This window comes from Lutjanus erythropterus, chromosome 5 (assembly GCF_056507025.1).
Source record: "Lutjanus erythropterus isolate fLutEry1 chromosome 5, fLutEry1.hap2, whole genome shotgun sequence".
NCBI classification, from domain to species: Eukaryota; Metazoa; Chordata; class Actinopteri; order Lutjaniformes; family Lutjanidae; genus Lutjanus; species Lutjanus erythropterus.
Window position 1 is genome coordinate 11,128,940 of NC_139321.1, and position 21,083 is coordinate 11,150,022.

At 40.1% G+C, this 21,083-nt stretch overlaps 2 protein-coding genes and 2 long non-coding RNA genes across 4 annotated transcripts; all 4 read right to left on the reverse strand.

The window, feature by feature from the left end:
• Window positions 1–859: 859 nt before the first annotated feature.
• On the reverse strand, window positions 860–3,655 carry LOC146326501 (4-galactosyl-N-acetylglucosaminide 3-alpha-L-fucosyltransferase 9-like). Its single transcript, XM_084718787.1, has 2 exons — window positions 2,557–3,655; window positions 860–2,281 (listed from the first exon to the last, which is right to left on the reverse strand). The coding sequence occupies exon 1, from the start codon at window positions 3,634–3,636 to the stop codon at window positions 2,578–2,580; it is 1,059 nt and encodes a 352-aa protein (XP_084574913.1). The 5' UTR covers window positions 3,637–3,655; the 3' UTR covers window positions 860–2,281; window positions 2,557–2,577.
• Window positions 3,656–10,455: 6,800 nt separating this feature from the next.
• LOC146326502 (uncharacterized) lies at window positions 10,456–11,451 on the reverse strand. Its single transcript, XR_014770572.1, has 5 exons — window positions 11,401–11,451; window positions 11,177–11,274; window positions 10,981–11,065; window positions 10,786–10,852; window positions 10,456–10,660 (listed from the first exon to the last, which is right to left on the reverse strand). It is a non-coding gene; the product is annotated as an uncharacterized LOC146326502 (long non-coding RNA).
• On the reverse strand, window positions 11,450–12,424 carry LOC146326503 (uncharacterized). Its single transcript, XR_014770573.1, has 5 exons — window positions 12,345–12,424; window positions 12,050–12,217; window positions 11,815–11,922; window positions 11,587–11,685; window positions 11,450–11,472 (listed from the first exon to the last, which is right to left on the reverse strand). It is a non-coding gene; the product is annotated as an uncharacterized LOC146326503 (long non-coding RNA).
• Window positions 12,425–13,651: 1,227 nt separating this feature from the next.
• On the reverse strand, window positions 13,652–16,503 carry LOC146326504 (uncharacterized). The gene is made up of 2 exons (XM_084719828.1): window positions 14,661–16,503; window positions 13,652–14,123 (listed from the first exon to the last, which is right to left on the reverse strand). The coding sequence occupies exons 1-2, from the start codon at window positions 16,501–16,503 to the stop codon at window positions 14,059–14,061; spliced, it is 1,908 nt and encodes a 635-aa protein (XP_084575954.1). The 3' UTR covers window positions 13,652–14,058.
• Between the last annotated feature and the right edge of the window lie 4,580 nt (window positions 16,504–21,083).

A 21,083-nucleotide genomic window follows, 5' to 3' on the forward strand; every position in this document is an offset into this window, starting at 1 on the left:
GCAAGCAGCTTAACTGACGGTTGTTCCAAATTAATGTAATGTAATCACTGTACAATGACACGGAGCTGCCAGCGGTCTCAGTAACGTCTCTGGCACATCTGACAGGCAGAATGGCTTGTTTTCTGCAGAGACACTTGAATAAAGAACTTATATGTTGGATATTAATTCCTGGATTTTTAAATGATGATTTGAAATGACACTGTATCGGGTGTCAGCTTTAAAGCTGCACTGATAAATACATTTATGCATCTGTTTTGGGTCATGAACCCCAAACCACAGGTTCCTTCTTGTGTACCTTTTCTGTTTCACTCACAGTTAAATTGTCACCGTCGCCGGTTTAGTTCACACTTTAAGATCTTATTGACCTTGTTTCCAGATGAAGCAGGCGGCTGTTTTCAGCTCTGAAGAATCAACAGAATGCTACTTTGGTAATCAGGCTGAATTTTAATTATGTTGTATCTCAATCATTCACAATTTAATCACTGAAAAAAATCTGATATGTTACCAGTCACAACTGAAATGTCCACAGTCACAGATAAGCACAAAGCAAACTCGAAAAACTGAACAAACAAGCTCAGCCACGTTTTTTGTGCCACCTGGAATGAACCTAGCCAGCACCTCCAAGACAAAGAAACTAATGATTGATATGACAGAAAGTTAAGTGTGGAGCTCTACAGCAGCTGCAAAGTATCAAGGAGCTGGACGTTTACAGTTGTCAGGGATTTAAATATGTAGAACAAGAGAAATTTTCATTTAATCTGCACTTTATTACTTTTCACAAATGGAAAAGAAACATGCACAAAAAGTACAGGGAAAAACAATGCACCTTTGTGATCCTGGATTAGAAAGAGCTTGCTGCTTTTATAAGCAAAAGATTGCATTTAACATATTTTTTTGGTCAGTTTGACTCTCCTGAACTCCCTCTGCCTAAACACCCTGAGTTTTTTTTAAATAAGTGGCTCTGTGCTTAACAACAGACATAAATAATGAATTAACTAATTAGGTGATAATATAATCATCATCTTCTGTAAAACAATGGAAACACCCATAAACATAGAAAGTTATTAAAATATTTGTTTAAAAAACACAGTGGTATACAATAATATATCCCCATATTTATAAAAAACATCAAGGGCAATGTGTGCACTTCACTGAAGCTATGGTTAAATGCAAACAACCAAATTCCCAAACAAACAATTGGGTGTGTTTCGCTGCAAAAGAAAATAACCTGTGCAGTTTGCAAATAACTGAGGTGAGAGTGTGATATGGTACAGCTGTGGCCATCACAGACGCTGACTGTCCAGTGTATAAAAACATTCATTTTATCCTTAAATTTCAGGACGGTTTTGCTTTGGTTATGAAAACATACGTGGGTTTTTTCCCCCTCATAATGTCACACTGAAAGTATCTGTGTGGAGTGTGTTTGTTTTTACAGACAACACAGCAGCATGTGCCTGCATGATCCTCATAAATCACTCCAGAGAAACACACCTTTTAAAAAACGAGTTGAGAAACTCATAACATCTAAGGCAACTGTCTTCACTAAATTTCATGAAGTTTTGAAATAAACTTCTTTTTTCCTCCCCCAATTTTTTACAGACCAACAATCAACTTTTCTTGATTTAATTTACTTCTTCCTTTAGAAACACTTGGATTTTTGAGTTTCTGTATTTCAAAAACGTCATTAAAGAGAACTGTTAATAATTTTCAATTTTCTAAAACTTAAGGCAAATTATGCAGGATTTCACCTCAAACCAATGCATAGTCTCACACAAAAAATAATGACAGATGCTATTTGCATTTTTATTTCCTAAAGCTAACCAAGAAGTTTTACTTCCTGAAGCTAACTCAGTAGTTTTATGACCTAAAGCCAACACAGTAGTTTTATTTCTTATGGCTAACGCAGTAGTTTTATTTCCTAATACTAAACAAGAAGTTTTATATACTAAAGATAACTCTGTAGTTTTATTTCCTAAAGATAACTGTAGTTTTATTTCCTTAAGCTAAGTAAAAAGTTTTATTTCCTAAAGCTAACTTGTTGCCTAACCCCAACCAAAGTGCAACTGAAAACTGAAAAAATAATAAAAATAATAAAAAAGATAAGTCAACAGAATGTTATCACTGGGGCGTCCCTATAGCTCAACTGGTAGGGCGTTCGCACCATGTGTTGAGGTTATCAGTTCTCTGCAGCGGCTGCAGGTTTGATTCCTGCCTGCAGCACATTTGCTGTGTGTCCTCTCCTCTCTCTCCCCCTTTTCTGTCATATCTTCAGCTGTCCTATCTAAATAAAGGCAAAAAACCCCCCCCAAAAATTACCATAACAAAAAAAAAAACCAAAACAAAACAAAGTGTTATCACTGACTTCCACGTTGCTCGGGCCGGAGCTCAAACTCTAATCTCCTGCAGACGAGCGCTGTGCCTCACCCACCGACCAATAAGTCACCTTTTATTGATTAAACTAAGTGGGAGGGGTGTGAATAGTCAGATAGCTGCCATGTGCCTGTTCTCACCTGGGTGCATCTAGATAAAAGCCGCGAATTTATGACTTTACTCGACTTTTCTTTACAGTGCAGATCATCACAGGAAGAACCACTTGTATACATCTGGTATGACTCGGTACACCCTGTGAAGGCCCACATGATAACAGGCCTGGCAGATGGCGAGTGCAAACTCATGATTCTCAGTTAGATGACGTCTGATGGTATAGGATCGCTGCCAATCAAAGTATCTCATATAAGCTTGATTATCCTTCTCCAGATTCAGGAGGAACTCCGCCAGTTTTGCAGCATCAGGGAAGTCATTTACATGAATGAAGGAACTACCGGGCGCAAAATCCTCGTAGTTCTGTCTCGATGGGCCCAAAACTACCGGCACGGTTCCAACTGCAAGAGGCCCGCTGAACGTTTCTGTAATGTAATCTCTGTGAATTGAATCCTCAAAGGAAAGGTAGAATTTGCAACTGCTGATAGTCTGGAAATATGTTTCACCCTTTGAGAACTCATCAGAAGTGCTGTTAAACACATCCACCTTGATGTGTTTTACAAGCTCTCTGTAGAAGTCGTATCTCTGCCCCGGTTTTGTGTCCAGATCGCCGCTATCCACAATCCAACACAGCAATCGCTCCTTCTTGGGAAGCACAAACTCTTTCTCTGTGTCTTTCCTGCGAGTCACTTTCCATCGAACGTGGATATCTGCGTCCGACCTGTAGCTCATGGTTAAATTGAACATGCCTTGAATGCCCTCTATCTGGCGCGTGTTGGTAGGCGGGTCCATGTTAAACCAGATCCACTTCTGGAATCTGGCTCGAGGTGAGGTGGGGAGGTTGGACAGGTCGTCCTGGATAGCTCTGTGAAACAGCAGAACTCCCTGAGCTTTGGAGTACAGAGATCTATCATCTGTGAGGTTGCAGTGGTCGATTTTGAAAAGTGTCTGACAGTCTTGCAAATCAAACGTTTTGTTTTCGGGCCAGAACCACAGCAGCAGCAAAGGCTTCGACTGGTGCTTTGTGTGAGCCATGGGAGGATAACAGTTTGGAGGCGGATCATGAGATGAAGACAGACTTGGTAAAATCCTTCCAGGCCAATAGTACGTTAAAAACAGAAGTAGGAATCCAACCAGGATGAGAATCACTATCATGGTGGTTCGTAATCCAGGAACAATGGGAGAGGGAGCCATGATGGAACTGGAAGGAAAAAAAAAAATCTTGCATCATAATCACAGGAGACACATTCCCTCAGAAAATTACTGGCAGCAGGGGAGAGCGGGGTGAGTTGAGCCAGTTTTTAATCAAGAGCACGACAGTAACATCTCCAACTAAAATATATATACATATATTTCAGGATGTGGTGCATCCCTGAGAAAAATCATGACTTTCCAGAAAGAAGTGATCTCAACTTGTGGGGTAGGCTAGCGTTAGCTTTTGGAGGGACAGAGTCATGATGTTACATAACTGTTGGGTGTGAGGTCTTTCTAATTACGTATCTTCACAGTCTTTTACTTCGGCAGTTTTCCTACAAATTATGACATTCCTCAATTTGGATTAATTAATATAATACATGACTAATAATCAAATGATGTTTGCAGCTCTAAATTCATAATGAAAGGGTTGCCAAAAAAGAAAAATCTTAACACGTTAATTTGTAAAGTAGATGGAAAGTGTGGTCAATTTTTATTTCATTTTATTTTATTTATTTATTTATTTCGTGTTGGGGCTGAAAATGACGCTGCTGTTGGAAGGTGAGTGTGCAGATAATAGGTGCGTTGGAGATGAGCCAGGCCTGCGCAGAATCGATTAGTGGCGATCACCGCACGGTGCATGGCGGTTAGATTCCTGACGTCATGCACACGTGGGCAACGATAACCTCAGGAGATCGAGGCGGCCGCAGTTTTTAGAGCCAGGCGCCGCAGTTTCTCTCCACAGACTGCAAACGCCTGGCTGTCACCTGATCAATGAGCTGACAGGCTCCGGTTTGCTCTTAATTTTGACAACAAACACCACGTGTTGTATAAAAAGCTATTTTTCTGTGGAACTGTAACATTTAATGCTGGATATATTAATCTAATATTGTGCAATGCAGTTTTAATCTGTCAACAAGATATACTGTGGCTGATGATAACAAAGTATACACACACACATATATATATTTGTATAAATGTATGACTTATCAAAAAAAATCAAAAATTTAAAAAACTATCAAAAAGTTGTTTACAGGGCAGATAAAAGAACAAATGTTCCATGTAACAGAGTTGGGATCTCTATTTCAACGCGCTGAACGTGGTCTGCAAACTTCAGGTAACCTACAGGTGATCCAACAGGATGTTAGTGTCTCTTCCTGTATGTTCTCTGAAGTCTGCTGGAAACTGTCCGGCTTGACAGCGGCTTTTTGTCTCCTCCTCCTCCTGCGGTCTCCTTCGAGGGCACAGACCGGATGAGATAATCTCCACTCAAGGAAAACTTCCTGGTTTTTTTTTTTTTTGTTTTGTTTTTTTTGCCCTCTAATGAGTCTAATCAATCTTTTTCTCAAAGCTGACACACCTAATCACTCGCCAAACTTAAACCCCACTGTGTCAACATGTGAAACTAAGAAATCTGACGTTTTAAACAATTCCTTTTCATTACGACTGATTTGGTTGTAACGCATTTTGAAAATCTAAGCTGAGACATTCAAAGACACTCGGAAAGACTGATTTTACATTTAGAAAAGTAATTCTCACACAGCATATGAACTGTACAATTTTCCTAAAGTAAGAGTGACTGAAAAAAACTTAAAATAAAAACTGGTGAGACACCCATATATGAACATAATGTAGGCAGCAGTGTAAATGTCCCTCCCCTCACACTTCCGCACTTTCAGTTTGTTTGATATAATATAATATACGATAGAAAAACAGACATCCTGTCCCTGTCCTGCTGTGACAGCTGTTATAGTACCTTTACGTTTCTTTTTCCAGATGTGCTGAGTCCTTATCGTCACTGCCGTGGTCGCTGATCGGGTTACAACCCGTCTGCTGCCCGAGACGTTCCCGGACACACGCGCTCACAGGCGAAGTCACGTGACCCCGCGCTGAGGCGTTCAAGACAGATTGTACAAATCATAATAGACATGCAAGATTGACTCCCACGGCTGCTTTGTTATTCTAGTCTGCGCATTTGTTTTTATTACATTGTTCGTTTCGTTAAATTTGTGTTAACCTGATTTATTCTGCTTTTGAAGTATATAATGGTTCAACTTTAGTGCTGTATTTCCTTGTTGACATTTTTGTGTCTCCCCATCAGGGCTGTTGGTTATTTTGTCCCATGATTTCACGGGATATTGTGAACTGACCACATATTCTTTGTGTTTTTTTCTATTGTGTATAAAAGTGTAGGGGAGACCGGGGGCAATTGTAACAGCAGGCAAATTGTGATTCAATCAGTTCCTCCAATCAGAAACAAGCTAGAGTGACAGCATTTACTCTGCACATGCTTACTAGCATTATCTCCCTCAGGAGCAGGATCATTTCATCAGGAAAAAAAAAAGATTTTGAGGTATGAAAATTACTCAGTATTTTTCCTCTGGTGTCTAAAGTTTATATGCCTGCAAATTTATACTTATATCAGTTTTATCTCTAGGTTATAGGTTAAAAATGAACATGAACAAACTATGCTAATATAGATGTAACATTCTAGATCTAATATATAAGATTTTCTCATGACTACAACTATGTTACAACTGCCCCTGAACCTCATGACCCAATGCAAACACCCTGTTTGTCTGTGCTGACATACTTTTCTCTTAGAAAATGTATTTATTTTAAATAAATTAAAATAATTACAATCTAGCGACCAATAATCATGGCCTGATTGCTCAAAATAATCCACAGACTATGTTGTGAGAAGTTTCATTTAAGAAGCAATTTCTTTCTGCAGTAGAACATACTGAAACTACTTTATTTCTAATCGAAAGTCAGTAGTTCCTACATGAAACTGTTCACAACAGCCACTGGTTTTAAAATTTTGAAATGCTTTTTTTGGTGCTTGGATCAACACAAGACTAGTGTCTTTTATTCAGAGAGAAGGCAAAAGTCTCTATGGCTGATACCTCCAAAACTCTGTAACTCACACCAAAGCAGCCTAGATAAATAAAGAGCACTACAGGCCAGAGGAAAAATATGTTTTTTTTTATTATTATTATTTATTTTTGGGTGAATCGTCCCTTTAAAAGTAGAGGAACCTACAGATGCATCTGGGTGTGAGAGAGTTTTTATTTTTCCTGGAGTCTTTTTTCAGTATTTTTAGATGTATTTTAAAACAACCTGACTAAAACTAAAAGCATCATCTTATTTCTTTCAAAGGTGTTGTTTGATAGAGCCACACATGATCGGGCTCTGCAGCTCCGGTCTCAGGTAGCCTACGCCAAAACTAGCCAGATCGATTCTGATAGACTCTGTCTTGTCGAGCTTAAAGATGAGTTATGTCCTTCATTTTCTTTTTCTTCTAGATTGCACTGGTGATGGAGCTCAGCAGAAAAATCAATGCGGGTCCCATCTCATGTGACTGATGAAGACATGATCAGTTATTGAGACACACACAGTCAGTGCCTCACCTCATCTTTGGACCCTGCTCATGTTTACTCTAATAAAACACGACAGTAAAGATAAAGCTCCTGTTTTGTTTCTGTTTGAAGTCTTCGGGAGTTTGGACCGGGTGTCTGTGATATGGAAAACTATTGTTACTGTACTGCTACTGTAGTAAGGCCTTGAGGTCATTGAGAGGCCTGCGGTAACTCTTAACAGACACACCGTCTCTCTTCTAGACTCAAATAAACAAGAGGACAACCTGACAGTGTTGCTGAGGCAGCTGAGGTCAGCGATGTGTTTGTCTTGTCTCTCTGAACGGAGCAGACGTAACTGTAATCGGAGATTGGATATCACTGACCCTGCGCTAATGGGAGCAAAGTCTGCCGAGCTGTCCTCTCAGACCTTGTTCATTCATACTTCCTGTGTTTTGGATTTGCAGGAAACGTAAGGACAAAGCGTGCAATGATTATTCTTTCATTCTCATTGATCAAGTTTCATTAAACCAGTTTCAGCATAAGATATATCGGACTCCTGTGTACTCTCTCCTTTTGACGTCTACAATAACTTCAAACCTTAGAGGACTGACCATAGTTTGCAGTAAATGTTTACATTAAAAACTACAGTTTCTTGTTTCAGGTATGGACACTGAATGTCAGCAATAAAATGAATGGCGGTCTGTGACATGGGAGGTAATACCCCTCACTGTTATGCACACAGTGTAGCAGTAAACACCTATCAGTCAAAACTAACCAACCATGAGTTGCTGCTTTCACAATCTCTGTATCTGTGGAGAAATAATGGAAACAGATAGAAGCACATTTGTGGCCCTTTTTGAAAAAAGTTTCTGCACTGCAACCCCAAATAAGTTTGCAATACTTGCAATACTAGTTGATAAAGTTAAAAGTTGGAAATTATCAGATCTTAAATATAATTAGTGTCACATGCACTCTTTGATTACAGTTAAAATGATTAAGCAAGCACAAATATTTTCAGTAAAGGCAATTGTCATTCACACCCCTCTCACTGCAACAAGTTAACAAACTAAAAAGAAGTTGAGAAAACTCAAAATTTCAGGGCAACTACCAGCTAACCTGTTGAGATAACTTACTTCTTTTCTGCCTTCTTCTTCTTTGGATAAACTTGAACCTTGTTTGAATTTTAGAAACAAAACAGAAAAACAAACAAACAAAAATAAAATGCATTTCAAAAATTGTTGAAGTGAATAATGGTTAATAATTTAATATTTTCAGTTGAAACTATTTAATTTTCAAGCAACCAAAAACGACAAACCAGGTTCATAGTTCACTGTGAACAATTTTTAATTTCCAATTTTATCTAAAGAAGAAAGATAAATTATCTCAACAAAAGATTATAGGTTGGCAAAACTTTTTACAGGGCAGAGGTGACTCATTTAAAAAAAAACAAAAAAACAAAAAACAAAAAACAAAACAAAAAACAATTAATTTGTGTTTAGCAAACTTCCTATCAATCAAAAAACAAATTTAATTTTAAGTTTTCACTATTTATTATAGTTAATTAATGTGGAAAATTTGGTTATACAGTGTGTGTTAGATCAGGTAATGCTAGCAGCTCAAAGAGAGGCCAACTTTACATCTAGACAATAAAACCTAGTAGTTTGGCTAATTCAGATATATTTCTAGTAATGTATAATAATATATACCGTCCCCGGAAAATGTATTAATTTTAATTAAGGAAGCCCACACCCCTGTCACCTGTCCATCCTGACAACCAATCACTGACCGTTTCTCGAGTAGTCAGCCCACGTCTCTTCCTCTATAATGGAGGTAATAAGGAAGTGCTGGTGTCTGAAAGACGGCGTGGGAAAAACGCCACGTGAGTTTCCGAAAAGACCGAATATCTCCGGAACCAGCCGATCAATAATCTCCCTTCACGGCAGGTGAGTTGGTGAAAGTCAGGTCTTCATTTCCCCTATTTTTCCGTTTCAGTCACAGTCTACAATCGCCAGATCGTACTTTAAATGCCGCTGAAATGCGCGCTACTTCGCACTGTGCAGTACAAACCTTACACGCTTCACCTTTTCAGACTGAAGAGGGTCACAGTGTCTGCAGGTAAGAGTAATGTTAGCCTGACACACAGTGTGGCTAACGTTAGCAGCTAGTAGTAGCAGTAGCAGTAGAAGTAGTAGCAGCATCTCCGCCTGCATGTTTATGTCTGTGTCTGTGCTTAATGTGGTCACGTTTCTTCAGTCGAGTGAATATATATCAACTTATTCTGTCACAGTCTACATTCATCCGTCCGACTTCGCTGATGTAAACATCCGGTGTTGCCATGGCGATCGGCGCAGCCCCGACTAGTGCCGTGCGGCAACAGATAACTGGCGTCGACTTTGAACAAACTATAGACTGAATGCTATTATTTAAACAATATATTTTTGTGAATACAGATTTCTTTCTTTCTTTTAATTTACAAGTCTTATAAAATGGTATTCTTTCTCGAACATAGGGTAAAAGTACATGTAGAACTTGGTTGAAGTTGATTTCACACCACGTTAATTTATTTTGTATATAACACAACACCGCGTACTCTCATTCCCCTGAAAAGTTAGAATATCTCAGTGACTGACTGCTTCCCCATTCGTGTCATATTCAGCTCACATTTTCACTGTAGACCGGATCTGTTTCTGTATGCGTTCGTGCTACTAGCTCGCCTTTGCTTCGGCAGTTTGGAGTAGCCCTCTTAATCTACTTAGTTACTTTTACAATCATAGTTGAGTACTGAGTACAATTTGAATTAATATCCAAACCTTTCGTCTGCATTTTAGTGGCCGATAATATGATCTGATCACAAACGGAACAGCGGAAAACCAGGACATACAAATGAAAACCAAATCAAAATACTGTGGCAGCACACATTTGGAGTAACAAATCAATCATTAATCAGTAATCAGTTAATTGCAGTTAAGAATTTAACTGATTAAAATTTATTGATGGATATTTAATAAATAGTCATGGCCGTAATTGCACCTCATTTGTCTGGTGGAGCCATTTGTTGAATAAGGAAAATTTAACTTGGACTTAAAATGAGAAAAAAAAATTACCAAAAAAAGGAAATGTGTTTTAAGACATATAAATTATTAATGATTAATCACTTGTAGGATAACACACAAAATTTGCAACCTTAGTCTGGAGAGGTGACATGACATCAACAGTTAAACGTAACTAATACTCTGAGTAGTTTTTGCAACAAATACTTTGTACTTTTGCTTCAGTATTTTTCTAACACCAGTACTTCTTCTTGTAATTGAGTAATATTTTAGCAATGTAACAGTACTTCTACTTGAGTAAAGATTTTCAGTGCTCTTTCCACCACTGGTGCAAACAGACAATCAAAGACAAATAAATTCAACACAAGAGGTACAAAAGGCAAGGCAGATTTATTTACAATTATACAACACAGGGTTGTATAGCGAGGTTTCGTTGTTGTTGGATGATTGGATGTTTCATGGCAGAGAGCTGAGGATGACTGAGGCAGTGTCACAGCCTGAGGGAAGAAGCTGCTCCTTAGTCTGGGAGTACAGGAGCAAATACTTCTGTCTCTCTGAACAGGCTGTGCATTGTTCCTGTAGAATGACACGCATCGTTTCAGTGGCGGCGGCACAACTTACTTGAATTAATTTATATATCAGACACATATCTGCTAAAACAAAGACAACTTTCAGAGATAAAAGGTCCACATTAAACTTACATTGGTTCTCTCCGTGTTCTGCTCGGAGAGAAAAGAGGCAGATCATCAGAGAGCTGAGCAGAGGCACCTTAATAAGAAGACAGTGGACAAAAGAGAAAGTGAGACAAACAGGCTACTTCTCAAACCAAAACCATAATTTTTCAAAATGATACAGAAAATCTTAACATTTCACTGGTGAGGCTTTGGCATACTTACGAGAGGAATAGTGGAGTGGAGCACAAAGATTTGGCAAGACGGTGATTGCAATGATGATGATGATTGGTGCCTGTTGTGGCATCAACTGTGGAGACATACAGCACAATCCTTATAGTTTTTCTTGAAGCAAAAACATTATTTCTCAAAACGATGCTGAAAATTTTAACATTTCACAGGAGAGGTGTTTAATACTTACAGGAGGAGGAGGAGGGCAGAAGCTCATAGCTGCCAGTTGTGGCAACAAGCTGCTGTGTTTGCAGCAGTGAGTACAGTGAGAGAGGAATGTGGTGGTACCTTAAAAAATGGTAGAATACAAAGAAGAAAGATGAAGTGAGAGATACAGTCCAGTCCTTGAGATTTCTCTTAAACCAGAATGCAGAAAATCTTAACATTTCACAGGAGAGGTGTTTAGATACTTACAGGAGGAGGAAGCTGAAGGCTCACTGGACACCAGTGTCAGATGATGAGGAGTGGGTTTGGTGAGGGAGGTGCCTTAAAAATTAGAGTGGACAAAAGATAAAGTGAGACATACAGCCCAAAATCTTACTTTATCAAAATGATGGAGAAAATTTTAACATTTATCATGAGAGACTTTGAGATACTCACAGCGGGAGGAGGAGGCCAGAGGCTCACAGGAGCTTGTTGATGGATACCAGTGTGAGAGAAGGTCAGCTGAGGTGTTTGTGGAGGAGCTGTAGCTTGTGTCTGTGCAGAAATGGGTATGATGAGGAAAGCCAGCCAAATCCTTAAGATGTTTCTCAAACCAAAACCATAATTTCTCAAAATGATGCAAAAATTGTTAACATTTCATAAGAGAGACATTAAGATGCTTACAAGAGGAGGAGGAAGCCAGAGGCTCAATGGTGCCTGTTGCTGGACACCAGTATCAGAGGAGGCCTTGATGTATTTTTCATGGTCAGAGGACGGCATTCAATGAGGTACCTTAAGAATTAGAGTGGACAAAAGATAAAGTGAAACATACAGTCCAATCCTTATTTTATTTTTTTTCTCAAACCAAAACAATGCAGAAAATCTTAACATTTCATCAGAGAGTTCTTAAAATACTTACAAGAGGAGGAGTAGGCCAGAATATCATTGGTGCCTGTTGCTGGACACCAGTGTGAGAGGAAGCCTTGATCCGTACTCATCAAGGTCAGAGGAGACGTTTACAGAGGAGGTGTAGCTTTTGTTTTTTCAGAGGCAATCGATATGGTGAGGGAGGAATTCAAGGAGGTACCTTTAAAATTGAAATAGACAAAGAAGAAAGATAAAGTGAAACATACAGTATTATCCTTCTTCGAACCAAAAAGATTATTCCTCAAAATTAGGCAGACAACAGAACATTTTGGTTCTGACAAACTTACAGGAAGAAGGGATAGTGGAGTGGAGCACAGTGGAGACACCCAAGTCGTTTTTTAGCCACGGGCTCATTGGTGGCAGCAACCCCTACCTTTGTAGAGCAGGTAGGGATCTTGGAATTCTTTGAGGTAGAAGGCCTTCATACTGTCAAGGCGTCTCTAGTGCCTTGCAACCACTCCCAAGCCCGGGCATTTTTTTTTTTTTTTTTTTGTAGTCTATGCCTTACCAGACTACACTTTGTGAGTGAGAGCACAAGGTAACTGAGGAGTTGGTACAGGATATATCTTTGCCGAAGCCAGCGACTGACCCGGTGCTGGAGAGGCTGGCGGTGGGAAATTAGAAGCCAGCTATTCATTAGACAAAATGCATTAAACCTAGCAACCCACTGGATCAGTTACTGGCTTGACTGATCACAAGCTTCCCAGGATGGTAACTGGCACACTGGGGCCAACGACCCGCAGACCGGCGACTGGCTTGGCTGGTCACTGTCTTCTGAGGATGGTCACAAACAAGCCAGGAGTTGGCACCTGTTGAAACAGCTACTGGCTTGGCTGGTCTTTGGCTCCTGAGGCTAGTTACTGACATGCTGAGGCTAACCAGATTAGGTACTAATGGTTGCCTTCTTCTCTTGTATTCATGAGAGCAGGCATCGCTTCCCTGCTCTCATGTCTGTGAAGATTCGCAGTCACCCAGGTCATGGCATTCGTAGAAAAAGTAATCTTAGGAAACTGGACTTGGTTGGGTTTTTGTAAACGTTTTGCTGACTAGTTGGGAGTTTCGGGTATTTAACTTCTGAGGGGTTTTAACACCTGAAGGCAAAACGAAGGCGTGGCCCGGCGCGTTTGCTGTTTTGTGCTCGGCGGACTGGAGTAACAATCACAATCACAAAACAACTTCATTCATGGTCATTCTCTTCCTCACACAGGAATGTAGATTAGTTAAGTGTTATTTGAACATATTTTCTATTGGCAATAAAGTGTAGATATTGAAGCTGTGTTTGTGTCTGTGTGTTTGTTATGATCCAGAAAAACAACGACTAAACTAAATTATGATCTATTACATACAAAACACACAAGACACTATATCTGACCACACGAGTCCGGCCCAACCCACAGAGAAAAAGGTTATGTGTGTGCACTTCCCACTTGCGCTTTAGATCAACGTAAGATAGGGCTCTAAGACTTCACAGACATGAGAGCAAACAAGTGATGCCTGCTCTCATGCCAGTAACTAGCCTCGGAAGCTAAGGACCAGCTGAGCCGTTAGCTGCTTCAGCGGGTGTCTAGTCCTGACGCGCAAGAGACCATCCTCAGAAGTTAATGACCAGCTGAGCCATTCACTGATCCAACGGGTTGCATGCCTCAGTGTACTAGTTGCCATCCTGGGAAGCTAGAGACCCGTCAAGTCAGCAGCTGATCCAGTGGGTTGCTAGGTTTAATGCATTAGTTGAATGAACAGCTGGCTTCTAATTTCCCACCGCCAGCCTCTCAGCACTTGCTTATCATTGGCCAGATCAGTAGCTGGCTTTAGCCTTAATTTTTTTTTCCTGTACCTTGTATTTCCTCAGTTAGGATTTAATCTATTTCTACTGGGTGCTCTCCTTTCTTTCTTTTCTTTTTTTTTGTTTTAAAGAAAGTCTACCGGGCATGTAAATAGTTGGGAGTGGTAAAATTTAGGCCTACCCTTAGTGCCAGATCCCTGCTCTCCTCCTGACTGTGTTTACTGTCTCCTCACAACCGTCCAGCTCCATTGCTCAATGTCCTGCTCCTGGTTAGTTGTGTCAGCTGAAATTAAAAATGTATGAAATGTTAAGTCTGACGTTCAGTTGCACACCTGCACCCCTCAAACCACAGCAATTTGATTCTCTTGTTTTGTAGCAGGTTGTTACAGAATACTTGCTAAACAAGGGCAAGTAGGTCAAATTTGCACTTAAATGTACATCCATCACTGAGCTTCATGCATCTCTGTGCACACAATTCAAATTTTTAACGCCTGTATAGTGTAGAAGGAACATCATATATGGTAAATAATTCACATAAATGGTGTAAGAGCCAAAATATAATTGATGAATGTTGTAAGGATGTTCAAAATCAAAACCATAATTTGTTTTGTTATAAATTAGAAGAAAATTGCAACTAAACAAATTGACAACAGCTGTTTCCAATTTTCTCTATGAATTTTCTGATGAATTGTAAATGTAACTAATGTAAATGAATTAGGTAATTTAAAACACATGCCAAATATTCAAGACTCCACATTAAAAAAGACAATGCAGACTTCTATGAAGCTTTAACTGGAAATATAAAAACTGACTTTCTTACCAGGTGTGCAGGAGGCCTCAGTCTCAACAGTGCTGGGTTCGAAAGAAACTCTGTTGGTCAGCACGACGTGGTAGCAAGAGAAACAAGCACGTCTAACCAGCAGGCCGATCTTTGAAGCCTTGGACCTCTGCTGCTTTTTTGCCTCTTTTGCCTGCTTTTCTCTGTCCTTCTTCTCGTTTTTGAGTGCCATTTTCTCTTCTTTTTCTTGTGTTTTTCTCTCCTTTTTCTCCCTCTTGTATGCCTCCTTTGCTTCTTTCTCTTGTCTTTTTAGCTCCTCCTTCCTCCTCTTGTATGCCTCTTTTTCTTGTCGTTCTCTCTCCTTCTTCTCCTTCTTGTATGCCTCTTTTTCTTCTTTCTCTTGTTTTTTTAGCTCCTTCATTCTCCTCTTGTATGCCTCTTTCTCTTGTTGTTCTCTCTCTTTCTTCTCCCTCTTTTGTGCCTCTTTCTGCTCCTTCTCTTGTCTTTTTTTCTCCTTCACCTCCTGCTTGAATGCCTCTTTCTCCTCTCTCATTTGTTTTTTCTTTTGGGCCATCCAGTCTTTCAGGGTTTCCTCTTTTTCACCCTCGTCCCTCTGCTGGCTGTCTGATGGCTGTGTCTTTGGCCTCCTCCTGGCCCAGTCCAGTACAAAGGACCGGGCCAGCCTTGTTCTTTCATCCTGTTCCCGTCTGCGTCTCTCCTCATCCTCCTGCCTTCTCTGTATCAGCTCCTTCCTTACCCTCGACCACTCCTCCTCAAAAGAAAGAAGCACCTCAACCAGCTCTTCCTGCTCCTGTGTGATGCAAGACACGCTGATGGTAGACTTGCTGGTGTCCTCAGGAGGCAAAGGGCTCTCACCCCTTTGCCTCGGTGCCCGTGCGGTGGTGGACGGGCTGGTGTCTTTCGGAGGCAAAGGGCTCTCACCCCTTTGCCCCGGTGCCCGTGCGGTGGTGGATGGGCTGGTGTCCTCCGGAGGCAAAGGGCTCTCACCCCTTTGCCTCGGTACCCATGTGGTGGTAGATGGGCTGGTGTTGTCCCAGGACAAAGGGCTCTCACCCCTTTGCCCTGGTGCCCGTGTGGTGGTGGACGGGCTGGTGTCCTCCGGAGGCAAAGGGCTCTCACCCCTTTGCCTCGGTGCCCATGTGGTGGTAGATGGGCTGGTGTCCTCCGGAGGCAAAGGGCTCTCACCCCTTTGCCTCGGTGCCTGTGCGGTGGTGGACGGGCTGGTGTCCTCCGGAGGCAAAGGGCTCTCACCCCTTTGCCTCGGTGCCTGTGCGGTGGTGGACGGGCTGGTGTCCTCCGGAGGCAAAGGGCTCTCACCCCTTTGCCTCGGTGCCCATGTGGTGGTAGATGGGCTGGTGTTGTCCCAGGACAAAGGGCTCTCACCCCTTTGCCCTGGTGCCCGTGCGGTGGTGGACAGGCTGGTGTCCTCCGGAGGCAAAGGGCTCTCACCCCTTTGCCTCGATGCCCGTGCGGTGGTGGACGGGCTGGTGTCCTCCGGAGGCAAAGGGCTCTCACCCCTTTGCCCCGGTGCCCGTGCGATGGTAGACGGGTTGCCATCCCATGGCAAAGGTCTGCCACCCCTTCGCCATGGTGCCCTCATGGTGGTAGATGGGCTGGTGTCATCGTCCCAAGGCAAAGGTCTGCCACCCCCTTGCCTTGGTGCCCTCACGGTGGTAGATGGGCTGATGTCATCCTCTGGCAAAGGTCTGCCACCCCCTTGCCAGTGCGCTCCCACGGTGGTATAATGGTTTGAGCCTCCACAAAACAAAAGTCTGCCACCCCTTTGTTCGTGCGCCTTGGTGGTAAGAAGGTCGAGGCCTCCAGGAGACGAAGGTCTGCCACCCCTTCCTCCAGGCTCCTCCATGATGTTAAGAGGGCCGAGGTCTCCTGGAGACCGAGGTCTCTCAATGGAATCGAATCCAGAACTCATGCTCTTAGTTTTCTCGCGAACCGACTTTGAAGAACTGCAAACACAAACACACACACACACTGATTATTTCACTGATAAACAATTTGCAAACATCCTGCTTCACTTTCCTCTTCCAACCTACAGTGACTGTGAAACAAGTAAAAAATGAGACAGTATCTGAGGCCAGTATTTGTTTTCTCTGTTCAGGGCTACTGCAGAAACATGGCGGTACAACATGGCAGCCTCCATGGAAGAGAACCCACAAACTCTGTACATATTACAAATTATTCTTATGTTCAGGTTATAATACACTAATGATAACATACTTTTAAAAAACATACTACAATTTTTTCCCAAGAAAGTTCACAAAAGTACACCTTTCAAATTCATTTAAATGCAAATCCTAATATGACACAGTCCCAAAGAATTAACAGCAAAGTCTTGAGGCAGCTCTGAAAGAGTTTTATTTAGGTGAATTAATCTATTTCAGAGACATGGTAGATGGTGGCTGTGGTCAAAGCAAATTTCTTAATTTATATTATTGAAAAGGAAATAAAAAAAACAATTTATTGGTAGAAAAAACAAAATCTGCCACCCTAGCTACCAAATTTACCACTTTTTAAAAGCACTTTAAAGCTCCAAAACTCATGCTATCACTCAATGCTATCAAATAAACATGAAATAAAGAATGTAAATTTTCTGCCATAGTTTTGCAAATAAATCTTAGACACTGGACCTTTAACTAAAACGACTCTTCAGTACGCTGTGCATCAACAAGTTCAAATTCAGTTTCAGAATAAAAGTAGGTCAACCAGAAAATATCACTCTGAAACACTGAAACATCTAAAGACCAACAGGTTTAATCTAAAGACTAACTGGTTTTAAACTGAAATCAAGTATTAATAATGTACAAATGTAACTGACATTAGTGGACATTTAAAATCATTCTGTTTATTAACATATTACTTTTGCAACTTGGACTATTAATGCAACAAATAACGCTGATAATAAACTTTTCATTTTAGACATGCATTTTAGACAGCAAGTAAAACCAGTTTAGTTTTTTTAAGTTGTGTGAGACAAAAAGTGCAGTTGCATTTCTCTGATCACAGACAAAAGATGTACATTTTGCTGCAATGTTATTTGGAAAGTAACTCAGAAAAATGTATTTACTTCACATAATGATGCAAAGAAAATACATTTACTCCTTTCTGAGCAGAATACATTTCAATAAAACCAAAACACACGAGCAAAGAAAATCATGTCTTACCTCGTCAAAGGTTGGTTTGGGAAGGAGGCCCAGAATTCTCGGAATTCTATTTGAAAAAGGTTCCGTCGTGATGTCACTGACCCTGACGTGATGTCACTGTCAGAGTGAACACGACAGTTCTAATTCTTTTTAAGGACTGGCAGCCATCTTGTCACAAATTCATATTAATGCTATTTATTTCTTAATGACTTTTTAAAGTGTACTTGCTATATTAAATCAGTGTTTCCTGACCTTTTTCCCTTGATCTGTCTCTGAGTAAACTGTCAGCCCCTGACTAAGTGACATATTTAAGCATGTTTCATATTATATTCAATGCATAACACTAAGCAGACATAACAACTGTTTAACTTTACAATTAACCAAAATAAAGAACACAGTCACTGCCGGAAGTTTAAAATGAGAGTTTTTAATGAATTTTGAGCATATATTTTCCAGTGAATATTGCATCAGAGATGTTTTTCCTGATATTTTAGGAACATTTTCTCCAATTCTATAATACAGATGCATTATGTTTTTGTTTTGTTTTTAGTTTTAGTTTTTTTTTTTTATTTCATTTTAATTATACATGCTTAATAGGCCTCTTTTTTTGATAAATTTAGTTTTTTCTTCTTCTTCTTCTTTTATTTTCTGCTGTTCTGATGCAGAATGAGGCTGTTTATCAGAGTGTGAAGGCTCTGTGAATATAGTTTATGTTCAGGTCTGCACCCTGTCTTTATCCTGTGAGATATTTTTTAAGTTTATATCTTAAAGTGTACTTCACATTTTTAAAGATAAATTGATTGATTTGTCTTCACAAAAATGGGACATCCTCATGAAAAATGGCAAGTTTTCCCTTTAAAATCAAGAAGACCTCATGACCCTGTCAAACTTTGGCAGCCCATAGTGGATGTCAGGAGGTGACATAATGTTACTGTGGGGTTGATGAAAGTAAACAGACGTGCAGACGGATACGAAACACTGCATTGTACAAGTAGATAATTGTGTTAACAGGTTGTTTTGCTGCCCCCAAGTGGCCATAAAATCAATTTAATCAGTTCACACTTAGCAAATACACTTGTACAAAAGTCCACCAGTATAATTGTGCTCTTAACTGCATGATCAGCAGAGTAATTTGTCAACAGTTTATCAAATGAAGTTACAACATGGTGCAGGGGTTTGTCTAACATGTTTAATTGTGTTTCTTCAAAACAGTGCATTGGATAAAGACTAACAAATGAAACATTAGTTCAAAAAATATTTTTATCAGCAACAACTTGAGAGGATGACAAACAGTTCAAGTTAAAATAATGTACAGTTAAGTACCATATTTTCTTGTCTCGTTTTAGATAAATTCAACGCGGCGTCAATACTAAGTACACAATACACAATTGTCTTTTTCACAAGTCCAGTTCATTGAGGCAAAATCACCTGCAGACCAGTGCATTCAAAGTTCTGCACTTTTGTTAAAATATTAGTACAACTCGAGGGTCTGTTAGTGTTTGATTATGAGCTGAATTTATTAGTGTTTATCTTAAATTCTTACATAATGGAAAAGCATTGTAATGAGTCCTTTGGTGCAGCTTTAGTTTATGTAAGGAAGCCATTTAAGGTTGTGTACATACTGTATGTCGTGTTCTATGCTTTTGATTACATTATTGCTGTCTTTGTGTGGCTTATCTAGTACTCTAAGTATTGCTTTAATTGGTGCTCCTACTATCGAGTATTATTATCGAGGGTTTCATCAAGGTCATGACTGTAGAAATCATTGTTCCACATCACATCGGCAGAAAAGAGGAGAACTTTTAGGCTCTTCAGTGTGACACAGCAAACAATGGGAATCATGTTGTCCTTCTTCGCTGGGAAGATCAGTAACCCGCAAAATGACTTGCACTTGTGCTTAAAAGTATAATACAAATTAGAATGTATTATCCTATTAACTACCAAGGGCCTACATGTTAATTGTCTTGGCCTATGGCATTCAAAAAATTGGGTTAGATGAGGTTTTATTAGACAGGAAACCATTCAGATACACAAGCTGCATGAAAAGTGTGCTAAAAAGAATATTAAAAAAGACCACCATGAATCGAACAAAAAAAAAAAAAAAGATCTTTTTACATGTGACACATACAGTATATGTAACATAATATGATGCAAATCTGGCATGGATCCTGCATTGCACGATGTGTCTCTTAAAGCTGGTAATGGAGAACCCCCCCATCCCCCCGACAGGTTATAGGACACTGGTGGTGAGAGGTCAGGAATGTGTTTTCTAGCTCTTTCAAAACACAATAATACTTTACATACAAAGATATACATTTGGGAATAAAGCTGAGGCCCATTTCTGTTCGTTTTTTTCTTGCTAAAGCTTCTGTGTTTACATCAAGAAACCCCAGATACTAACCCGAAATCACTTAACAGGCGGGATTTAGCCTGAAGGATTCTGATCTATGAAGACAGATGAGTGATAAGAATAATAATGTGGAGGGTAGACCTACATTGTTAGTGTGCTAATCTCTGGAGAGAAGCTCATGAAATGAAATTATTCCCCGCTTTGCTGGAGACCCTGAATCCCTCGCTGACTCTTTAACGTAAAACAGTGATATCCATTGATCTTTCAGCTTAAAATCAATTTGTGTGCAGGAACCTTTTTAACATTTTTCAGCTTAAAATCAATGAAATCAGACACTAAAATAAGTAAAGTGCACATCTGCCTGTCAGAGCATGTTTGACTGAGACCCATCTGATCCTGATCAGGTGAAGTAACAGCATGTTGCTCCCTCTAGTGGTTCATCAGCCTCAAGACGTTAGAAGTGAAATGTTCTCCTCGTTTATATCCTCGATTATCCTCGATATCAGGGACAGAATATAAGAACCAACATACCGATGAGTCTGTTCTGAAATCTTTCTTCACAACCGTGTGTGTGTAAGAATAATCACATAATTTCCCACGCTCCCTTACTTCTGCCTTTGTAAGACTAAATTCAATTATTTAGACCAGCAGTTCCCAAACTTAGAAACACATGAGACTAAATCGTACCAGTGATGAGATTTAAAATATGATCCAGTGTTGATGTGACAGATCACCAAATGTTGTGTAACCTGTTAAACCAGGTCACATAAATGGGGAATAACACAGAATTTAAATTACATGGCTTTGTTTTATTATCTCTTATTACTTTTTTTAAATTGATCATTAATATTTCAGTAAGTTCTGACTTAGAAAATTGAAATTGAGAAATATTTGTGACCTCTCAAGGCCCACCTGCACAGTCTTCACGGCCCACCA

Excerpts from the sequence above, each read along its gene's own strand:
- LOC146326504 (XM_084719828.1), bottom strand. The coding sequence starts at position 16,503 with ATGGAGGAGCCTGGAGGAAGGGGTGGCAGACCTTCGTCTCCTGGAGGC. Across the intron at positions 14,124-14,660 it reads TGAGGCCTCCTGCACACCTG|CTGACACAACTAACCAGGAG; the intron begins GTAAGAAAGTCA and ends TTTTAATTTCAG.
- LOC146326501 (XM_084718787.1), bottom strand. The coding sequence starts at position 3,636 with ATGATAGTGATTCTCATCCTGGTTGGATTCCTACTTCTGTTTTTAACG.